The 20,308-nt window shown below is 33.7% G+C and overlaps 3 protein-coding genes across 4 annotated transcripts; 2 read left to right on the top strand and 1 right to left on the bottom strand.

The window, feature by feature from the left end:
• Positions 1 to 312: 312 nt before the first annotated feature.
• LOC125827659 (probable alkaline/neutral invertase D) lies at positions 313 to 5,020 on the bottom strand. Of its 2 annotated transcripts, none has more exons than XM_049506974.1 (5): positions 4,654 to 5,020; positions 3,541 to 4,016; positions 2,324 to 2,755; positions 903 to 1,461; positions 313 to 743 (listed from the first exon to the last, which is right to left on the bottom strand). In XM_049506974.1, the coding sequence occupies exons 2-5, from the start codon at positions 3,964 to 3,966 to the stop codon at positions 448 to 450; spliced, it is 1,713 nt and encodes a 570-aa protein (XP_049362931.1). In that variant the 5' UTR covers positions 3,967 to 4,016; positions 4,654 to 5,020; the 3' UTR covers positions 313 to 447. The 2 variants fall into 2 exon arrangements, with proteins under 2 accessions (XP_049362931.1, XP_049362932.1); XM_049506975.1 differs by having other exon boundaries at positions 4,633 to 4,740.
• A 2,442-nt stretch (positions 5,021 to 7,462) lies between these two features.
• Positions 7,463 to 11,026, top strand: LOC125827693 (uncharacterized). Its single transcript, XM_049507011.1, has 5 exons — positions 7,463 to 7,749; positions 7,869 to 7,980; positions 9,717 to 9,790; positions 9,926 to 10,501; positions 10,840 to 11,026. Exons 1-5 carry the CDS (start codon positions 7,546 to 7,548, stop codon positions 10,951 to 10,953), a joined length of 1,080 nt encoding a protein of 359 aa, XP_049362968.1. The 5' UTR covers positions 7,463 to 7,545; the 3' UTR covers positions 10,954 to 11,026.
• A 5,623-nt stretch (positions 11,027 to 16,649) lies between these two features.
• On the top strand, positions 16,650 to 19,635 carry LOC125827708 (uncharacterized). Its single transcript, XM_049507034.1, has 4 exons — positions 16,650 to 17,004; positions 17,082 to 17,204; positions 17,286 to 17,356; positions 19,280 to 19,635. Exons 1-4 carry the CDS (start codon positions 16,744 to 16,746, stop codon positions 19,599 to 19,601), a joined length of 777 nt encoding a protein of 258 aa, XP_049362991.1. The 5' UTR covers positions 16,650 to 16,743; the 3' UTR covers positions 19,602 to 19,635.
• Positions 19,636 to 20,308: the final 673 nt, after the last annotated feature.

Below are 20,308 nucleotides of genomic sequence, written 5' to 3'. Positions count from 1 at the left end.
AATCAACCTTGGAATTTGAATAGGCGTCATCGCAGATGTTGTTGAGCAAATATTTGAAAGGATTGTGGCGCAAGGTCGACCATTTGAAAAAGAAAAGTGTACATAGACTACAGTAGAAAGCAGTGTTGATCAGCAGACGCACAGTATCCTAAACAACAACAATTACTCAGTCCCTCAGTCCTAAGGTTGAGGGAAGGCTTACAATTTTTTATTCCTGTGACATAACCCAGTAGATCAGCTAACATCACACATCTATTGGCATTCCACATACACCCTTAGACGAAAACCAGATTAACTGGAAAAAAACGAGGGAAGTGTACAATCTCGTAGCCAATTCATAGAAAATTCAACATCTTTGCGACAAACTAAAAGAGAATGTTTACGAATTGCGAAAAAGAAAAAGAAAAAAAAGCATGCCATTCGAAAGAAAAATTGTGTACAAGGATATTAACAAGTCCAAGAAGCAGATCTTTTCATGGTAGGCTTCATCTGCTTATCTTCTTCAAGTGATATCATACCCAAATGAGATGGATCTTCCAGCATCATTCTAGCTACCAAGTAACCAGCAATGGACCATGTCTGGAACTTACGGGCCTGCTTTCCGATAAATCGACCAAGCTTTCCGTCGTAATACTCTGGCCAGCTATCTTTTAGTAAACGCGATTCAGCTAGTTCAATGGCCCGTCGTGCTATTTGGGGTCGACCAGTCTTGATAGCTGCTGCAGTAAGGAGCCACAGAAGAACTAGACACAAAACCACGCAAAGCAGTATTAGCATAAACTCGTTAAGCTACCAAAAAGTAGACAGATATATTGGTCATCGTGATGTGAGATGAAATAGGAAACTATTGTTAAATAGATTCAAGTACTTTTGGTGTTATATAAGTAGGAAGAAAGTATAACCTGGCCAAGTTCCACCATTGTGGTAACTCCAACTAGTGTTTTTAGGATCGCATCCTGTTACAATTCTCCATTCATGACCTTCCATAGCGGGATAACATATTTTCAGCGGCATTTCTCCAACTAGCTCTTGCCATCTTGATTCAACAAGATCCATTATGGCGGAAGCTTGCTCAGGTGTAGCCAAAGATGACAAGATTGAAATACAGTTACCCAAACAAAACCAACGGAAGTCCATGTGAGCAGGACTAACATTTCCGATGAAGTAACCACCACGAGTTGGCATGAAATCAAAAACCCACTCCGGAAGGGAATCTGGCATAACATTAAACTTGTTTACTGCAGTGTGAGAGTACTCTTCCGTTTTGTAGCGGTATATATCATTCAGTTGTTTTATGTCGAGCCAATAGTAACTTCTCATGTGAAAGCTCAAAGCATGAAGGCGTTTAATTATTGCATCACAACACTCTCTGTTTTCTTCATCGTGTTTAAGGAGAAACAAGGCACATCTTAGGGCCATAAAGAAAAGTGCTTGTATTTCAATGGGATAACCATAGACACCCTGGGAACAATATGAAACAAAGTGCTTATAACATGTGAGTAGTGGATAGTTTAAAGAAAGTTGAACTGAAATAATTGAGAATTTTAAGATGTACAAAAAATCATTATGAATATGAGAAAGAGTAGAAGAAGCAGTCTTCTTATTGATCCAGTGTAATCCCACAAGTGGAGTCTGAGGAGGATAGAGTATACGCAGACCTTACCCCTACCTCGTGAAGGTAGAGAGGTTGTTTCCGAAAGACCCTCAGCTCAAAGTGCAGCATATCAAAGTAGTTATGAAAAAGGAGATACAGCAGTGAAGAAAAAATGTAAATTAATAAGGAAAGCACTACATAGCACATCGAACTCAAGCGGTAACTGAAACACAATAGAAAACAGATGGTAACAGATATCAAAAGCAAGAAACTACGTATATACGACTAATACTATGACAGACACACTGCTACCAGACTCCCACCAAGCCTAATCCCTCTGGAAAGCGAGAAAAAGCTCAACCACCTATTTCTTAACTTCTAGCAAAGGATGTGACATCTCAGCAGAACTCCTGTTCGAAGCCTAACTTACCTAAGTCAGAATCAGAATCACTGTCATTATGTAATAAGAAATAGAAAATCAAGCATGTAATAAGTATGTGGGCTAACCAAATCTTGACAGATTATATATATGCATTCGATCAGTATACCATTCTAGAAGTAACAGTTGATAGCTATCTCAGATCAAGAATAAGAAGAACTGAAAAATCACTGTCGTCATGTAATATTAAGTAGAAAATCAAGCATGTACTAAACAGAATATAAGGCATGACCATAAGTCAGATCTAGTTAAGAAACGATAAAGAGCGGGTAGTAGTACATCAGACTGACCATTCTGCGATCAATCATAGAGCATCCATCAGCACACAGCAGGGTTGGGAATGTATCAAATCCTTCAGAAAGACATAATTCAAGAATCAGCCTTATACCCCTTTGGCATTCTGGCATCTCAGCCAAAGAAGTGTCCCCTGTAGACTTTGTGTATGCACGAAGTAGTATAATCCACCAGAACCCTGAATCAACAGGAGCAACTCTACCAATAGCACTTTCACCGAAATCAGCAGTTATAGTCTCATAGTTCCTAACAGGATCATGAGATACTTTAAAACTTGCAGGCATAACTCCATCCCCCAACTTGAACTGGTCTATCTTCTTCTCCCGAGATTGGAGGCGCACGGTTTTCAAAAGAAAGTTCTTCACTATATCAGGTTCACCATTCATCAAGAATGCCAAAGCGCTGGGGACAAAATCTCTGACAAAAACCTGGCAAATTTTAAGTCAGCATTGCAAATTGCAAGCAGAATGGTTGTCCTGTACATAGAGAAAGACGACTATGAAAGGATTTCAGAAAGCTGGGCCCATCAGTAAGCTGGTTTTACCACTGGAGAATATCTAGAATCTGGTTTTAGATCAGAAGCAAAAAGGCTCAATGGTTCATTGGGGCTTTAAGCGCAAATAAGCATGAATAACAAATATGGACAAAGAAAATGATTATTTTTTTTGTGATAAAGTGAAATATCAATTGTTTAGTGTCGCCTCTTCATAAGAGGTTCATTGGCAATGAAAAGTATGTCTTAGAACCTTGCTAACGACACTGAAGCGCACATTAAGCGAGAAAAAGCACTCGACACATTTTGAGTCCCACTTCATGGCTTAAGTGCGCCTTTGACAACACTGGTTCTACGTAAGTTTTTATGTAAACTATTTGAACAATTTTTGATTAAGTGTAAACTATTTGAACAATTCTGTCAGTCAAGCTCAGCTCAAATTCATTGAAATAGCTGGGCCTGCAAACTATACCCCGGCTTCATCTTATCAGTCAACCGTAAACCAATCAATTGCACTGATAACTATAGTGTGGACATAGGAATTCAACATTTTCTGTTTATTACGTAAAGAAACATCTAGTACAACTTTTCAGAGGACATCCGTCAAATCAAGTTCCATTGCAACACATGATTGACCTGCTTCACGGGATATTAAATCGCAACAAAATACATAAAGACAAACTTGTGTCCATCTAAGAACTAGAACAGTAAGCATTTTACCTGATCATAGTTAAGTTCCTCAGCAGAATTATCTATAGCAGCAATAGTTCCCACAGGTTGATCTCGGAAGTTAACAATAGAACGCCTCAAAGCTTCCCATGCTTCGCCTATTATAGGATGCGGTTCATATCCGAAGGTTGATCTGGGTGTGTGTATGCCGGACCACCTTCCTGGTGAATACACTCCAACCATATTGTCAAAAACACGAGAAGAGTTCTCCGAATTTTTGTATACCTGACGTGGCGGTGAATGAGTCATTGACATTTCGCTGAAAGATCTTTCATCGAATGACCTCTTCCTTTCAATATTAACCTGTCTTGGCCTTTCCAGCAATCTGGCCAAATCTTCCTCGATTTCAAACAAGGATGGAGCAGCTTCCGCTTGTCTTGCATTCCCATTTTGAGACACATCCACAGGGCTAGGCATCTTTCGATACTTCTAAAAGTCCTGGACAATAAGAAATCGAACCCAAAGATCTGCATATCACCAATGAAATAAGAAAACTTTTAAAAATTCGTCCACGTAACAAAAGCTTAGTAAACACAAAGCTATATAGCTCAGACTCTTCAAAAACATCAAACAAGTGTGTGTCGGATCCTCTTTTGGAGGATCCATGGGGCTGCAACAACATTTTTGGAGAGTCCGAGCAACATCGAACGAGAACTTACATAATAAAGAATGCAATCAACTTGTAATAAAGAGTGCAATTAATGCCTCTTAGACTAGGAATACATTAAATTGAAATATATACCAGATCAGAAAATCAACATTTTTTTCCTTTACAAGCAATATTCACTGTAAGTTTGGTTTAACTCAACTTGAGCAAAATTAGAGCAAGTTCATTATACATAATTTTAATTAATTATTCATAATCATTAACTTAATCAAACAATCAAAGTCAAACTACTGTTAGATCTTCTTTTTCCTTTATCAATTTACTTATTTCTTTTTAATTCATATTTTGATCAATCTAGCAAAATACTCAAACCACCACAAAATGAAAAATCTCAAATGCAGAAAAACCTTAATATCATCGAAACAAACGGAAAAATGAAAAATTAAGGAACATAGTTTGAACACAAAATAAATAACCTAGGAGCTGGTAATAACAACCTCAAAGCTATCGGCGGCGGCGGCGGCGGCTACGGCGAACTTCAGTGAAATCTAAGGTTTCCGAGGAAGGCACCAACCATGAACTACCAGAAAGACTTTAGGACACAATGGGTCTTTCACTATATACAGTATGTTGGAACTGTGTGAAAAAAATTAACCGGGAAATGAAGGTCAAAAGACAAGTTGACTGGATATACCGGTAAGATTTTGTGCTTGTGACGTATGGGATGGTAACTGACACGTAGGATTGTCTGGGAATATCCGATTAGCAGTTCTGGGGTAATCTCCGACCAAACTTTGTCCGAAAATGGATTAGTTGTAATTGTAAATAGTGATTAAGGAAATTATTGTTGTTGTTGTGAACGATTATTACGATCTTAAGTATGATTAGTGATAACGATTAATCCCAGATCCTCGCGACCTAATAAGTTTTCATTAAAACTACCTTTAGTTTTTTTCTTAAAAAGGATGAAATTATAATTCTTTTTATCTCAATTTATACTACTCACTTTCCATTTTGATCCGTCTCAAAAAGAATCTGACATTATTATATTTGGTAACAATTTTAACTTTAAATTATTTGTTTTAATTTAATGAAATGATTTACAATTACATAAATATAAATAACTTATTTTAAACAGTAAGTTTCAAAAGTTTTTTTTTTCTTCTTAAATTATATGTCAAATCAAATTACCTCACATAAATTGTGATTGAGGGGGTAAGAAATAATGGTCAAGAACAAATTAGTCATTTGTTCCTTTTTTTTCTTACTTCAACAATGATGATAGTTGAGGTTGGAAAATAGAATAATTATAGATGAAAAGTGTTTTAATATACATATGGTGATAATTTAGATAAAATAAACAACGGATAGTTGAAATGTGAAAAATTCACAAAAAAATGATAATTCTAGTTTCTACCATTAGCTCAATTATTAATGTTGGAGAATTGATAATTTCTTAGATGGTAATTTTCTTAAACATTTATTACTAAAGAGATTAACTAGAATGTAATTTAAAACATTCTTTATGTAGTTTCTAAGTAATCAGACTTAAACTTCGTAGATACTGATGTTAGTAATCTCAACGATTAGATGTGCTAATTGTTCCGTTTTAAAAATCTGGATGAATTAGCCTTTTTTTTCTAATGAAATGATTTTGGTATTATTTTGTGTGTGAGAGAGTTATAACTTTTAAAAACTAGCTAGACAAAGAAACATGAAAAATAAATTAAAATAATCTACGTAATATAAAATATTAAAATAGGAAAATCATGTAACTTTCTTTTTCATTTAATTTTGATACTTTTATTCATTTTTTGTGCTTATTTCCATGCTTTATATTGCTACCTACTCCTTTGTCCCATTTATTTTTGTTGTTATTCTTCTTGCTTTGTTTTCAACGATAAGATTAATTTAGTCATTTCATAACTTCGATTTGCATGAATCTTCCCTCCTTTAAATATATGGTACAAAAATTAATTAATTATACCAAGTTGATTTTCTTTATTATTTATTTAAGCGTCCAATATAACTTTGTTGAAAATTTGTATTGATGTGAAAGCTGACTTAATATATTCTATGTGTAATTAGGTGTCGTTTGGACGGCGATGCTGATTTTTACAACGTGAATGTGAAATTATATTAATTAATTAGTAAAAGATTAATGTTAAGTAATGCAAATCCTATTTTTGATGCCAACAGATAATGTTGATGTATCTATTTCAAATTAGACCACCCTGTAAAGATATTACCCCACACTAACCTACCCATGTTTCACTTAATATATATTATCATGGGAAACAAAAAATTTAAATAAACGTAAAGACTTTTGATATACTAGTCTTTAATTATCTCTTTTTCTATCTGAATCGAGATCGGCAATAATTTTTTTTATATATATAATCAATTTTTTTTTCCAATGACATTGTTTGTTTGGATATCTTTTTAATTGCTATAGTAAAATGATGTAATAGAAAACATATCACATAACATAATATAAAAGTCGGTTTTTTAAAAAACTTGACAATTATAAATTTATAACTAGTAAAATATTGCTATAGGTGATGATTATTATAAGAATATCTTATGTTATGCATAAGCGGATTAGAAATTACTCGGCATATCCTCCTAAGAAATTACTATTCATCTTTGATTTTTGCATGCGTTGCGAAAAGAAGAAGAAGAAGGTGCAATTGAGTTTACAGGCTAGGAGAATGACATATGTGACTAATCTAATATGCATAATATAACATGTTAGTTGAATAGGTTTGTTATTACTCATTATTCACATGTCACAAACATTTGTATTTATAGTTTTGAAATCATAATAATTCGATATGATTTCCGAGTAACCTAACACGACATATGTGTTGAGTGTAACAAGAAGCCATATCTTTGTCATGATTTTCATGTTACGACTTTAAAATATATCATTTATAACTTTGAAATCATAGAAAGATGTATTATGAGTAAAAACGAATAAATAAAGGTAAGATACTAAAAAAAAAAAGAAATAAGTTCAAATAAAGTACCACAAGTTAAAAAAATTCAAATCATGATGATTTTATATGATTTACGAGTTATTAAATATAATAATTTGATTGAATATAACTAAGTCATATTATATGGAACGTAGTTAGATTTCAAATTATATTGTATCACGATTCGTGTAGTATGATACAAACACTTACAAGGGCTCAAAAGGAAGCAAGCCCAAGCCCAAACCGTAAGTTCAGGCCCAAGCCTCTGACTCCTACGCTGTAATTGTGTTCGTTTCAGATATCATAAAGAGTGCTGTATTTGACCGTTGAGAAAATTTTCGAAACTCAACGGTTCTACGCTCCATTGCGCTCTCTTTCTCCTTCAAACTCTAAAAAATTCTTCATTCTGCAATGGCGAAGTCCAGAAAACCAAAAAATTCTTCGGATAGAGAAAAATGGAACAAAGTGTTCAACGCTTTAGTTCACATGTTGAAATCACAGCAGACGCAGCTTGAATCCCTTGCAAAAGAGAGAATGATACTTGAAGATCGGATAAAATTACAGAATGATCGATGGGTATCTGATATTGATAGATTTCAAGAACAAATTTATGAGGTTACTTTGATTTTCTTCTTGAATTTTGCATTTTTACTTTATTTAGGGTTTTGATTCGTTGGAATTTTAGGGATTTTTGGTATAATTGGGGTTTTTTTTTTGGAAAATTGGGTTTGCAGATGAGGAAAAAATTTACAATTCAAGAGATGGAGCGCATGCTTGAGGTTGCGAAATCGGAGTTCGTTGTTGGTTTGAAGCAACGAGATGTTGCCGTGTTCCAAAGAAAGTTCGGTGAGTTACATTTGAAAAAAAGAAACTTTTCCTTGCCCTAAGCTTTGTTTGGTTTATCTGAAATTGGAGGATTTCATGGAAATTTGATCAAATTGAGTATCTTTATTTCCATTGTTGTTTATTTCCTGACTCACTTAGTTTAAAATCAGGTAGGAAGTAAATTTCTTATTGAGATGGACAGGGGGGGAGCCCAGTGGGAGCATGGGGGTTCACGAACGTGTTAAAATTATTTTTTATGCATATATAGCATATGTTGAATCTCCTTGGCTTCTTTGTGTGTTTACTCCTTCGTACTTTGAACTCCCTGAGTAAAAGTTCTGGCTCCGCGCCACTAGCTATGTAGAGTTCAAGGATGGTAACTTTCACTTTAAAGTTGCCCTTTTTTTTTTTTCTGTACTTGGTAACAATGATGCAATTTCGTGATTACTGCCTTTGATAACTTTTATGAGCCTTATTTTGCCTCTAGTTTGTGTTGGGTTTTAACCACAAAGTACAGTGTCACTGCCTAAACTATGGTGCCTGTTTAAGACAATCAATTTGATAGTGGAGCTTGAACATACAATTTCTTCACTTATTCAATATGGCTATCTCAATAAACTTTTACGAACCCAACTCTGAATAAAGTTGCATAAAATGATTATTATTTTCTTTTAATAACTTAGAAATCCTAGAGGACTAGTGGTGCTCGTGTCATATAAATTGAGAGGGAATAGAAACAGTTATGTGTTAGGACTAGTGGTGCATGTGTCATATAAGTTGGAGTGGAATAGAAACAGTTACATGTCAGGGCTTCTATCAGTCCACCCTATTTCTTGCTAGATAAGTTAAATTCTTTCAACACACTTTTATGAACCCAGCACTGAAATAAAGTACGTCGCAGCACTTCATTCAATTTGCTGAAGTCTATAAAGGTCCCCAAGAAAGCTGAATGGCATACAATCCCCTGATTATTTGCTAACTTTCTCCTTCTACAAACCATGGCTTTAAGTCATTAACTCAAATAATATAGAGAAGGAAAAGGAGTCTAGGACAGAGAAGTTATGGTCTTCTATGGCGTTCATTCATGTTTTTTTTTTCCTGTCATGTGAGGGAGTGAGGGATGGAAGGAAGGAAGGAGAAAATTAAAGGGAAGAGACCTTAGGGTGGGGGCTTTGACATGAATGGTTGAATTCTCAATCTGAGACTGGAAAAAGGGCATGTTACTTCTTTCGTTTTCTCTAGTTGACTCACTTTCTCGGACTGACTCACTTTCACTTGTACACATTTCAACTCTAAAATTTTCTCTTTGCAACTCATCTCAGGGCACACTAAACGTTCTTTTCACGTATCTTCAAGCTTGTCTAAGTGGATCATTTAAATTAGCAGAATGGAGTTCTGCGTGTTAATCAAAAAATTATGCAACCACATATCGATACACACTTGAACACACTTCTTTATGTATAAAGTTATCAGTTCAGTTCCAATTTAATTTCTAATGACCCTTAAGAGGTCTTCTTTTTTAATCGGTTTTTTCAAGACCAATGAAACCAAAAGCAAAATAGAAAAATTTAAAGTAACTATTTTTTATTGCAAGAGGCTATTTTAGATGTTTTTACTCTTGAAAGATAGATGTCTCCCCATCCCAGGGTATCAGTAGCCTTTATTGTTCAAGGATAGTCGATAGACATGATATTTTAAGTTATATCATCCCAGCATGCAATTTGGGAACTTACTTACTTTTCACCTAAAATGTGCAGAAAATGCAGATAGTGAACTGGCTGACTTCAGAGAATGGTTTGACTACCTCTCTCAGAAATGCTCTGAACCAAATGTATGTTCTTTCAATTGCCTTTTCTTTTATGAATTTCGTTTCTCATTTCTTTTCTGAGTTTTTAGTTTATTATTTGCGCTAGTAATCATTGAAAAACTAGAAGATAAGACGTATGAATATTCATTTGATCCACAGGATGTACCAAGGGCTGCAACAAATGAAAAGTCAGAGACAAGAAAAAAGGCTTGGGAAGATGAGGTGAGAAGGCTTAAAACAGAAAATGAGAAGCTTACTTCAGAGAAAAATTCTGAGATATCTGCCCTCTTGGCAGAAAAGGATTTTATTTGGAACCAGTTCAACAAACTGGAGCACGACATGGCTGAGCAATTGAGGAGAAAATGTACTGAGCTAGAGCATGCAAATGGTAAAATACAGGCATTTACGTGGAACATTGAGGAATTACAATCGTCCAACGCTAATAAGGATAATACAATTGCAACATTAAGAAGTCAATTGGATAATACAACTGCAACATTGAGAAGTCAAATGGCCAAATTGGAAGCTGACTCCGTCACTAAGAGTGGAGAGATATCCAAACTTTCTACTGAACTAGCGTTGCTAAAGAAGTGCGGAAGTGCCTCTGTCACTCCCGTGCTGCGTCGCTCCACAACTGGATCAGGACCTTCGAAGTTGGGAGGCACGTCCCGTGGAACAGATCAGAAGTATTTAACTGTCAAAGTAGAAAAACAATCTTCACATGCCCTTGAAAAGGTACCCTTGTCTTAACTTTAGAAGAAACTATTCTGCAGCTGTCCTTTTCCTGTTACATAATTTGTCCGTGTTAATGTTGTTGTTAATGTTCTTCTTTGAGGTATCTCGCCTAGTAGTTAAGTAAATTGGTTATGCATCTCCACAATTATTTGATCTCATTTCAAGAGCATGTCAGTATGTCAGAGAAATATGTTATGGCTTATGCTATATGTTGCTCAGATCCTTCAAAAATGCCGCTAGACATGTTTTTGATCCTCCAACACGATTATAGTGGCACTTTAGAAGATCCGAACAACATAGGTCTGTTATGTAAGCTGATAGATATTTGGTTTTTGTAGGGACAGAGAAGTTCCAAACGAAAAGCTGGTAATAGTATCTTGGGTGCTCCAAATCTCTTCACATCCTCATTTAAGGTACCTAAATTAAAAATGTCATCTCCCTGTGTGACATGACCTCGTCACCAGAACTTCGGTTTGTATCTATATTAGATGATAGATTTTAGGTACATACGTTCATTTATTGGATCTTGATCATCATCTGTACTGACCCTTGGATCTTGGTTCTTCAAGCCTGTGTGACAGTAAATTGTAGTCAGTACTAGATGTTTGATATTGTATACTAGAGAGATGTCTGTGTATGTTGTAACTAATTTGTTGCAAGATTTCATTGAACTTGGAGACTGACTAATCAGTAAATGAGGATCAGTTATTTGATTTGTGCATTTTTCTGGTTTTATAGTTGCACTATTCACGCATTTTTCTTGTTTTCTAGTTACACTTTTCACTTCCGTTGCGGACTCGACAGGATTCTCCATAAATACACTACTAAATTTATCTGCGCTTTGCGTTGTGTATTAATAAATTTAAAATGATTCCTTTTTCTAAAAGAAATAACAGTTTAGATAATAGAGAAATTTTCACAAAAGCTAAATTCAGTAAATTGACGAAATTTCATTCAGATAATGAACAAGATATATCACAGCAGTTCTTGGCTTGTTTTTACTATACGTCATAGAACACTTTTTTGCTAAAACCCAAACGCTATATTGCTAATTTTGGTATGGCTTGTTTTAACTACCCCCTAAAGTAGGGGTGGGGGTAAAGATGGAGGTTTTCGTAGAATTAGTCGAGGTGACAGATATCTGTAGAATTAGTCGAGGTGACAGATATCTGTAGAATTAGTCGAGGTGCATAAAAGACGGCCTGGGCACCACGGTGATCAGTAATAATGGCCGAAAACACTCATGATATTGACAAAAAATATAAAAAAAAATCGACCGGGCATAAGTTTAATTTTCGTATGATAACATGCCACAAGTTATGCTTACAGGGTATAACAAGCTTGACCCACACATTTTTCTTAAATGAGCATTTACGAATCATAATATAACACAAATTATATCTTACCAGGCAGAACAAGTTTGACCAACACTTTTTTATGAAGTGAATAATAGAGGCAAAAATTAAATATCATCATATTTGAGGAAAAAAAATTAAAGACCATATATTATCAATATGCAGATAAGATTATTAGAAGATAAAAATACACTTACATTAAACAACACATTCATAACAATCCATATATTATCACTCACTGCATAACGATTCATATATTATATTACCTCAGAAAACCAAATATTACCTCTCTAAATATTATCTAAAGAAATGAAAAACAGTTCCACCCTAATCATACTAATCCTAATATATACCTAATCCTAATTATGTACAAGCTACCACCCAATACTTTCGACACAAAGGATAACAACATACATGAAAACTACTACACAAGCAAAAATAAAAAAACTAAATATTGAACCTCATCGAGTGTAAATTCTGGATCCGCCTCTGCTCAGTATCGAACATGTTTTCAAAGCATACGAAACCAAGTAGATTGAAATGAATCTTGATAATGAACCATGACCAAAAGCAACACCAAAAGCAAAGCAATTCCCCAAGGAGATCCACCTTCTTGGCTAGCCAAATGGTACACAACTGGCCTTGTAACTCCTCCATAAGGATAAAACCATCTATTACTATCAATCATTATATAGACCAAAAGTATGATAAGAAAAGGTAATAAGAAAGACATAAGCTTCATACTAGCCTTTGATTTTTCTACTGTTGCTTTGTATTCTGAATATGTAGACATAGACATCAAGAAAATTACTAAGCCAAATAAAACTATCAAAGCTAATGGAGGTGCTGATATTGATTCTAGAGTTTGGTCTCTCCAACTAACTCCTCTTCTTTCTCCTATGAACCAACCCATGATGATATCAATATGGAGTAATTCTTATTTTTTGAAATAAGAATGGTTTTTTTCTTCTTCTTTAATTTAGTTTTCTTGAAGGACTATATGGAGCAAAGAGGAATATGTGATTATATATAGAGGAAGAAAGGTGGTGTCTACCTTGTGGTTAGAGACAGATGGAGCTTTACTTTGGATGGGATCTAATCAAAGGCGGATTCAGAATTTAAAATTTATGGATTTTTACAGCAAGTTTGGAAATGCTTTATTTTTAAGTCGAGAGTTTATTAGAAACAACCTCTCTATTTTCTATGAGGTAGGAGTATAAGGTCTGTGTATACGTTATCCTCCCCAGACTCCACTTGTGACATTGTGAGATTATACTGAATATGGTGTTGTTATTGTTGGTTTCTGTAGCAACTTCACGTTTTTTTGAGAATTCGTTATGAAGGCTACCACAACTTTCTTCTTGTATTTGAATTTGAGACTGGTAATATGAGTAGCTTTAACATGCGGATTATATATTCAAGTTAATATATAATAATACCTAAATTTAAAGTCAAAACAAAATATTTAGTGGAATTCTTAATTAATACATACAAATGATCATTACAAAAGTTATTAAGTTCACGTGAACTCGTAAATTATAAGCTAGTTCCACATCTTTGATCAAATTGAACTCAATATTTTATACGATATGAACCATAACATGATGAATTCAATATCAAAAATTTTAAAAATTGAACCCGTTAAATTTAAATTCAATATTCGTACTTGGTGTGATCATAGGCTATGGTATAAATTCTGCCTTTTTGGATTCCATCAATAGAAAACCGTCCTTTCTTTGTTTAGATTCTTACACTTTGAGAAAAGGGGATTGATTCGAAGATGATAGTAAGCAAATGGGCAAATAAACAAAAAGCAAAGTATATATTCTTTTTTGATCATTATTGTGTAAAGTTACAAAAAATTTCAGTATAATTGGTGTCTCACAACTAAGGTATTGGTCCATTTACTTGCCCATTAAGTCTAACGTTATTCTGATTAATCACCATCTTAATACCCACTGATTAAACTATAAAACTATATAATATAATTATGATAGATTATTTGGGAAGTGAGTGTCTGAGCATTATAGAAATAGAGACAGTTAGATTTAGGATTTAAATTTAATAGGTTTCATTTTTAAAATTCGTAATATATGTTATACTAGTTATACTATTAAAGTTATGAGTTCAAATATAATATTCCTTGATATTTTAGTTATTTTTTAGATATATATTCATACTTGGTATTGATTGGAAATTATGACTTTAGATAAATTCAAAAGTCAAAATATTACACCCACTCAAGAGGCTAAAATTCATTTGTTCTCAATTAGGAAAGCAGCATATATGAGTTAATATCCAGATGATCGCTTATTCGAATGAATACAATTTTATTATATATTTTTTTAAATAATTTCAAAGAGATAATTGAATCAAAGCAATATATTTAGTTAAATTGCCTTAAATTCATACATCTGAATAGTAACAAGTATGATGACAAATCTACCTAGAAAGGTACAACGTGTTTATTTGACCTAAAAAAAGACATCGATGCAGAAAAACTTATGATTACTTCCAAAACGCGGAAAGTATAACGAGAATATAATCTTTCTTCATCCTCTTTAATTCTCCTTTTATAATTCTCACATTATAATCGATGGATACTTTTAAAGATTTCAACAAAGTGGTGTTACGTGCTATGGGACAAGGTGTATTTACTTCAGGATATATAAAATTATAAGAGAGGTCCTTTGATATAAATTTAAAGTTATATTTATCTCATTTAATTATTTTATATTGATATTAATAAAAAACTTACATAAATTTAAACCGAAATTTTGATATTAATTATATGGGATGTATCACTGATGAAAGAGGCCAAAATTTGATCCTTTTCCATTAGGAAAGTGCATAAACAAATATTAAATTTAAAGTTTTAAACTATTTCCTCAATTGAATAGATTTTATCATACGTATGTAGTGTAATTGAACCAAAAATCAATATATTTGATTGATTTCATCACTATTCGCCTTAATTTTGTATATTTGAAAATTGAACAACAAATTTGATGACAAATGGCATGCATGCAAAGACGCAAACGTATTATTTTGACTTAAAAAAAATTTGCTCACAAGACGGCTTTTATGAATTTATCGTAGAAAAAATTTATGATTGCCTTCAAAAATAGAAAGTATAAATATAATAATTATAATCTTTTTTCATCTTCTTTAATTCTCTTATTATAATTCTCACATTATAATATGTGGCTGATTTGTTCTCAAACCAAACTAACCCCTAAAGAATTGAATGTTAAAGCATGATAAAGGTATGAGAAAAATCAAGGTCCCAATAATGAAGAAACTTTAGCCTGAAATTTAATGCAAAATATTATTACAATGAGTTAGGCAGCTTAAATGGTGCCACTTATAAATAATTTTGGTGGATTGAAATGAAATGAATTGTTTTGATTTAGACAATTGATTGAAATCTACACATTATTGTTTTATGCTTATTGGGTTTGCAATCTCCAAGTCAATGCATTCAATCAATATTGATATTATCTCCATCTTAATTTATATGATATCATTTGACTTGATATAAAATTAAAAAAAGAACGAAAGATTTTTAAAATGTGTGATATAATATGCTTCTGCATTTTCTTGAATGAACTGGAAACTTCATCATATTTATTTTTTAAAATAAAAGGAACAAATAGTAAATTCTTAAAGTTGTGTCATACATATATAACGAACCAAATATGTATATCTTTTCCACTTTAATTCTTAAAGTTTTTTTATATAAAAAAAGGGACCTATTCAATAATTGAATTCTAGTACCATCTACATGGAGATGGTGGACTGCATTTGATTCATCCAACAGCTTTTCTATTTGGTGAAAAAGAAAAAAAAACTTTTTGACATTTTAATGGCAGACAACAGGGTAGCAGTAGAATGGTTGGAATATGAGTGGTCACTTTTGAATATCTTTCGTCAAAATACTATATAAGACATATAAAAAATAATATTGTGTATATGGATCAAAATTAATTTCTTGAAGATGTATATTAAAATTTTAAATATTATTAACAAAATTTCTAGTTTCGCCACGGATCCTTCCACAGACTAGAGGGAATACGAGTTAAAATTTTCTTAGATCACAATCAAAATATCCTTTTTCCTTCTTTCTCTCTTAACATCTGGATACATACATCAACTTTGTTTGTGTACAATGTATCTGATACAAATGTTATTGTTGATACATAATCCTAATTATTTCAAACCTATATCAATATAAATTTGATTTACAATTATGTATCTGATACATAACTTATGCATGGTTTGCTATTGTATCGGATGAATGAGCAATATATCTGCGAGTTCTAAAAAATTCAAAATTATTGTAATTTGAGGAACTTTGGGGTAGGATGTAATTAACACCCAAATTATTGGGGTTTCTGTATTTTATATACTCCATCTGTTTCACAAAGAATGACCTCCTTTCCTTTTTAGTCAGTTTAAAAAAGAATGACCTCTTTCCTTTTTTGGTAACATTTTACTTTTTGCTTTCCACGTGGCATGTTTAAGACCACAAGATTAAGGGCAATTTTGTACATTTGACATAACTTTAATTTAGGACCACAAGATTTAAAAGTCTTCTTTATTTACTTAAACTCCGTGCCAAGTCAAATCAGGTCATTCTTTGTGAAACGGAGGGAGTACAATTTTTTCTTAAATGATGATCTAAAATTTCTGATTCTTAGCCCATTTCCTCCGTATTGGGCCTCTATCATGGACCCCATTATTGGGCTTAAAACCCGAGAATCTGAATGTTGTGTTAGGCCCAAATTAAAAACCAGTTAACCAGAATACCAAAAGCTTCTTCTTCGTTGAGAAACCCTCCACACTTCACCATTTTTACAGCTGATTTTTTCGAATTGAATCCTGAAAATGTCGTCTGAAGACTCAAAGCCAGTGAGGAAAGTGGAAAGTGATGACGGAGAAAGCATTGGATCTCTTCTGAACAGCAAAAAGAAACCTAACAACAATGCCGGTTCAAAATCTCAGCCTCCCAAAAATGCTAAGATGAAGAAAGAAGAAAAAGATGATGATTTTGAAGAACCCATTTCGAAAAAGAGTCCTAAGAATGTTAAGCCCAAGAAGGAAGAACCTTCACCCATGTCGAAGAAAAGTTCGAGTAAAACTGATAAAGTTGGTATTTTTTTTTTGTGCATTTTTGTTATTTTACTGTTTGATTTGTTGGTTTTTCAATTGGGTTTGTTGTGTAGAAAGTTGTAAAGAAAGAGGAAGAGGATAAGAAGAAAGGAACCAAAAATGGAGACACCATTGTGAAGAAGAGGGAAAAGAAAGTTTATGATTTGCCTGGACAAAAGAGAGACGCTCCTGAGGAAGTATGTTCCAAAAATGCATTTGCAAAAAGACCATTTTTTCGGGTTTTAATCTGATGTAATGTTACATTTTTGGATTTTCAGAGAGACCCCTTAAGAATTTTCTATGAATCCTTGTATCAGCAAGTGCCAGAAAGCGAACTAGCAGCTATCTGGTATAACATTCTCCCTTTTAAATGATTTTGGATAAGTTACTCGTGCGTAACTCTCTTGTCGTTTGTGTTTATGAATATCATGATACATGAAGCTGTCTCTATCTTCTTTGAGTTACTGATTGCTTGAAAAAGAGAACCTTGAATGTTATTATGCTCTTAAAGGTCAAATTTGGTTCTTGTCCTAACAAAGTGTGTGTTATTCACCTGGTTGATGCTTCTGTATCAGCTCATTTCATTTAGTCATATGTTTCGTCGGATGAGTAACTATTCTTAGTCTAATGGTCTAGATCTATTCATTATCAAACTGAAAGAAGAGTAGGGGTAAGAAAATTCTGTTTGTATCTGGGTGCCCCTTAGATTGCATAGTGTATTTTTGCTTATTGTACAACAGATAGTGGAAATACAAGGTGTGTTGCTTGAATGTCAATGTGCATGGAAGTGCAGATGGGCTGGAACTAGCTAAGGGAAACATGTGAAGTAAGCAGAACAGCCCTCGTTTGTAAACTTACAAGTCACGTTTTTTTCCCTTTTTTAAATAAAGAAGCATCAGCATGATATAAGTTGTACGTCTACAACTGAGAAGCTTGGTGAAGTTGCTAATTGAGTAAGTATCCATTGGGCAAGGAATCTGCATCTTGACTTTGCCCTTTTCGCTCAGTTACATACAATACATATTTTTTGATAAAGGTAAAGTAAGTTAAGTACAATACATATTTGGCCACTTTAGTCGTAATCTAAGAGGTTAAGCTTGCTATGATCATCTAATGCACTTCTTTAGATTTGTTATAGGAAAAAATCTACTTTAGTTTGAATATGCAGAAATCATCTTTCAAGTGTTGATTTGAACATAGGAAAAAATGAAATTGAAAGTATATAAGCTTTGTTATAACTTCATTCAAACTTCGTCTGGAATGAGAAAATGGATTGTTTCAACCTTTTGACACTTTATATGATGAGTTCAGCTGACTTCTGACTGAAATTGTGACATATGTAAGGTGAAAACTTTTCTGGTAGTGCATTTTCCCACTTATTGACTATGGTTTAGTATCATCCTTATGCAAAGCACTGTTTCACTGGGCACAGGCTTTTACATTGAGTACTTGGGGGATTAGGTTAAAGGTGCCACCAAAAATAATTTGTGATAGTCATGAGTGTTGGTAGTGGTTATAATGCAAAATAATGTGTGTGTCTGAAGCTTAAGATGGGAGCTTTCTGTGGAACTTTGTTGGTTGTGTTTTGTTATGTTCAATCATATGCCTTTTGCATGCGTAAAGAAAGATAGTTGGGAAGATCGATAACATCTTTTTCTTCATTTAACTGATGGAGGATATAGAGGCATGTGAGTTTAGACTGTTTAGTCAGCACATTTGACATGATTTTGATGAAATATTGTTGCAATTACTTCAACCAAGATCTCATGGCTTACTTATGGCTGTCCTGTTGCAGCACATGCTACGAAACTATTTAGCCCATTCTTTGCATTATCATGCTTAGACGTCACTCAATTTCTTGAGTTCCACTGTGGGTTGATGCTAAATAACTGTCTGATGTTGCTCATCTATTCCCTGATACAAATTGTCACTCTTCCATTTCTGTCTCTCTAAATCCACCCTGATCACCAAACAAGCATTAGAAGTAATATAAATTGAACTAGTTTCTCTAATGAATTTGGCGGCTGTCTCTGTCTATAAATGTTCATAAAACTGGCCAAACAATGTCTATGCATGACTGGTTCCTCCTCATCAGCTCTTTTGACAATTGGTGATGCTACAGAAAGGATCTTGATGGATCCTTATTCTTCAAAATGTCTGCTTGCAACTGTTAACAACCAAATCCAGAGTTGTTCATGATGGTTATAAAAACTACAACTGTTCCTTGCAGTTGAATTCAAGTAATTATATCCTGTTACTGTTGTTCTTGCAGGATGATGGAGTCAGGTTTGCTTCCCAAGGACTTGGCGAAGAAAGTTTTTGAGAAGAAACAAAAGAAGGCCCAGCAGCTAAAGCTTGGTTCACCTATGAAAACTGTTGTGACAGTGAAAAAGACCACTGAGTCTGTTACCATTAAGAAGACGACATCCTCCTCAACCTCGTTATCCACACAGAAAAAGAAAACACCAGATTCTGGAGCTAAATCAAAGCAGCAGTCAAAGAAACGGAAGCTTAAGGATGATTCTTCTGAAGAAGACTCAGATGATGATTTCGTTGCAACTCTAAAAAGCACAAAGAGACAGAGGGCCTCTTGATGTTTCTAATGGCTAAGCCAAATTGTAGATGAGAAATTAACAAGTCGCCATCGCCCAGTAGAGTTTGCCATGGCTAAATCTGTTATGTAAAAGTTCCTATTGATGAGCTATGAGATACTCTGTTACATGCATTTCAATTTCAGACTCTTTGAGTTATGGAGAAACCCATTCTAAAAATCATTGGTCTATTTTGACTTTTGTTCTTTCTTTTTCCCCATTTTGTTTTTTCAGGCTCTAAGTTTCGAATACAATTACAAAAAAATGTTTCTCAAACTTCATTGCCCCATAAGAAATAGGGGCGAGACAGGAGCTTAATTACTTCGAGTATTTATGACTCTGATGGCGACACATGACCGGTGAATCTTAGAGCAAGCACTAGAATAGTTGAAAAATTCTAAGTAAACATTTGATATGATACAATCAATATAGAAGAAGTTCAATTTTTTATTAGTTCAAATTCTTTCATTAAATTTGAGTTGGTAGACAGTGGATGAGTGTGTCAACTGAATAGTTGGTTTTCTTGAGAGTTAGCTTTATTAGAAATAACGTTTATTAGTCACTTTTTTTATCATCTCTTTAAAAAATAGTAACCATAAAGCATTTTTTTGGTCATGTCTTTAAGTGTCTTTTTTTTTTTTTAGCCATAATAGGTTTTAATTCTTCTGTTTTTATTTAGTTTTTCACCTTGCTTTCTTTCTTCAAAAGGT

This window comes from Solanum verrucosum, unplaced genomic scaffold, assembly GCF_900185275.1.
Source record: "Solanum verrucosum unplaced genomic scaffold, falcon-dt-bn FXZP01000064.1, whole genome shotgun sequence".
NCBI classification, from domain to species: Eukaryota; Viridiplantae; Streptophyta; class Magnoliopsida; order Solanales; family Solanaceae; genus Solanum; species Solanum verrucosum.
This window is presented reverse-complemented; position numbering and strand designations above follow the sequence as displayed.